Genomic DNA, 419 nt, shown 5'->3' on the forward strand with positions numbered 1-419 from the left:
TGGAAAATCCAACGGGAGACGGGGCTGGAGCCGCGCCCTGGCTGAGGGAAGCGGGACTGCCCAGCCTCCAGAAGAGGAGGCTGAAATAGCGAAAGGGTGCGTGTGAAGAGGCTGGAGCAGGCTCTGCTCCATGTGGCCCAGCAGTGGCACCAGAGGAGCGGGCAGGAACTGATGCCCGGGAAGTTCCACCTGGACAGGAGGAAAAACTTCCTTGGGGCAGCGCCCGAGCCCTGAACAGAGACCAGAGGGGGCGTGGAGTGTCCCTCCCTGGATACTCCAGCACCGCCTGGACACGATCCGGTGCCTCGTGCTCTGGGATGGCGCCGGTGGAGCAGGGAGGTGGCACCAGGGAAGGCTCTGCGGGACCAGGAAAGGAGGTGCGGAGACCTCACAGCACCGAAGGGGCTCCAGGGAATAGG

The 419-nt window shown here is 64.9% G+C and overlaps 1 protein-coding gene across 2 annotated transcripts in view; it reads left to right on the top strand.

Moving 5' to 3' along the window:
* Positions 1-6: 6 nt before the first annotated feature.
* LOC103619943 (calcium-binding and coiled-coil domain-containing protein 2) overlaps positions 7-419 on the top strand; it is a 10349-nt gene continuing 9936 nt past the window's right edge. Inside the window, exon 1 of one of the 2 annotated variants that reach the window (XM_017740551.1) lies at positions 7-377. In XM_017740551.1, coding sequence (XP_017596040.1) covers positions 318-377 — 60 coding nt within the window. In that variant the 5' untranslated portion in view covers positions 7-317. The remainder of the gene's footprint in view (positions 378-419) is intronic. The other variant, XM_017740552.1, reaches the window with a different exon arrangement.

The sequence above is a fragment of the Corvus brachyrhynchos genome, unplaced genomic scaffold (assembly GCF_000691975.1).
Source record: "Corvus brachyrhynchos isolate BGI_N302 unplaced genomic scaffold, ASM69197v1 scaffold47, whole genome shotgun sequence".
Classification (NCBI taxonomy): domain Eukaryota; kingdom Metazoa; phylum Chordata; class Aves; order Passeriformes; family Corvidae; genus Corvus; species Corvus brachyrhynchos.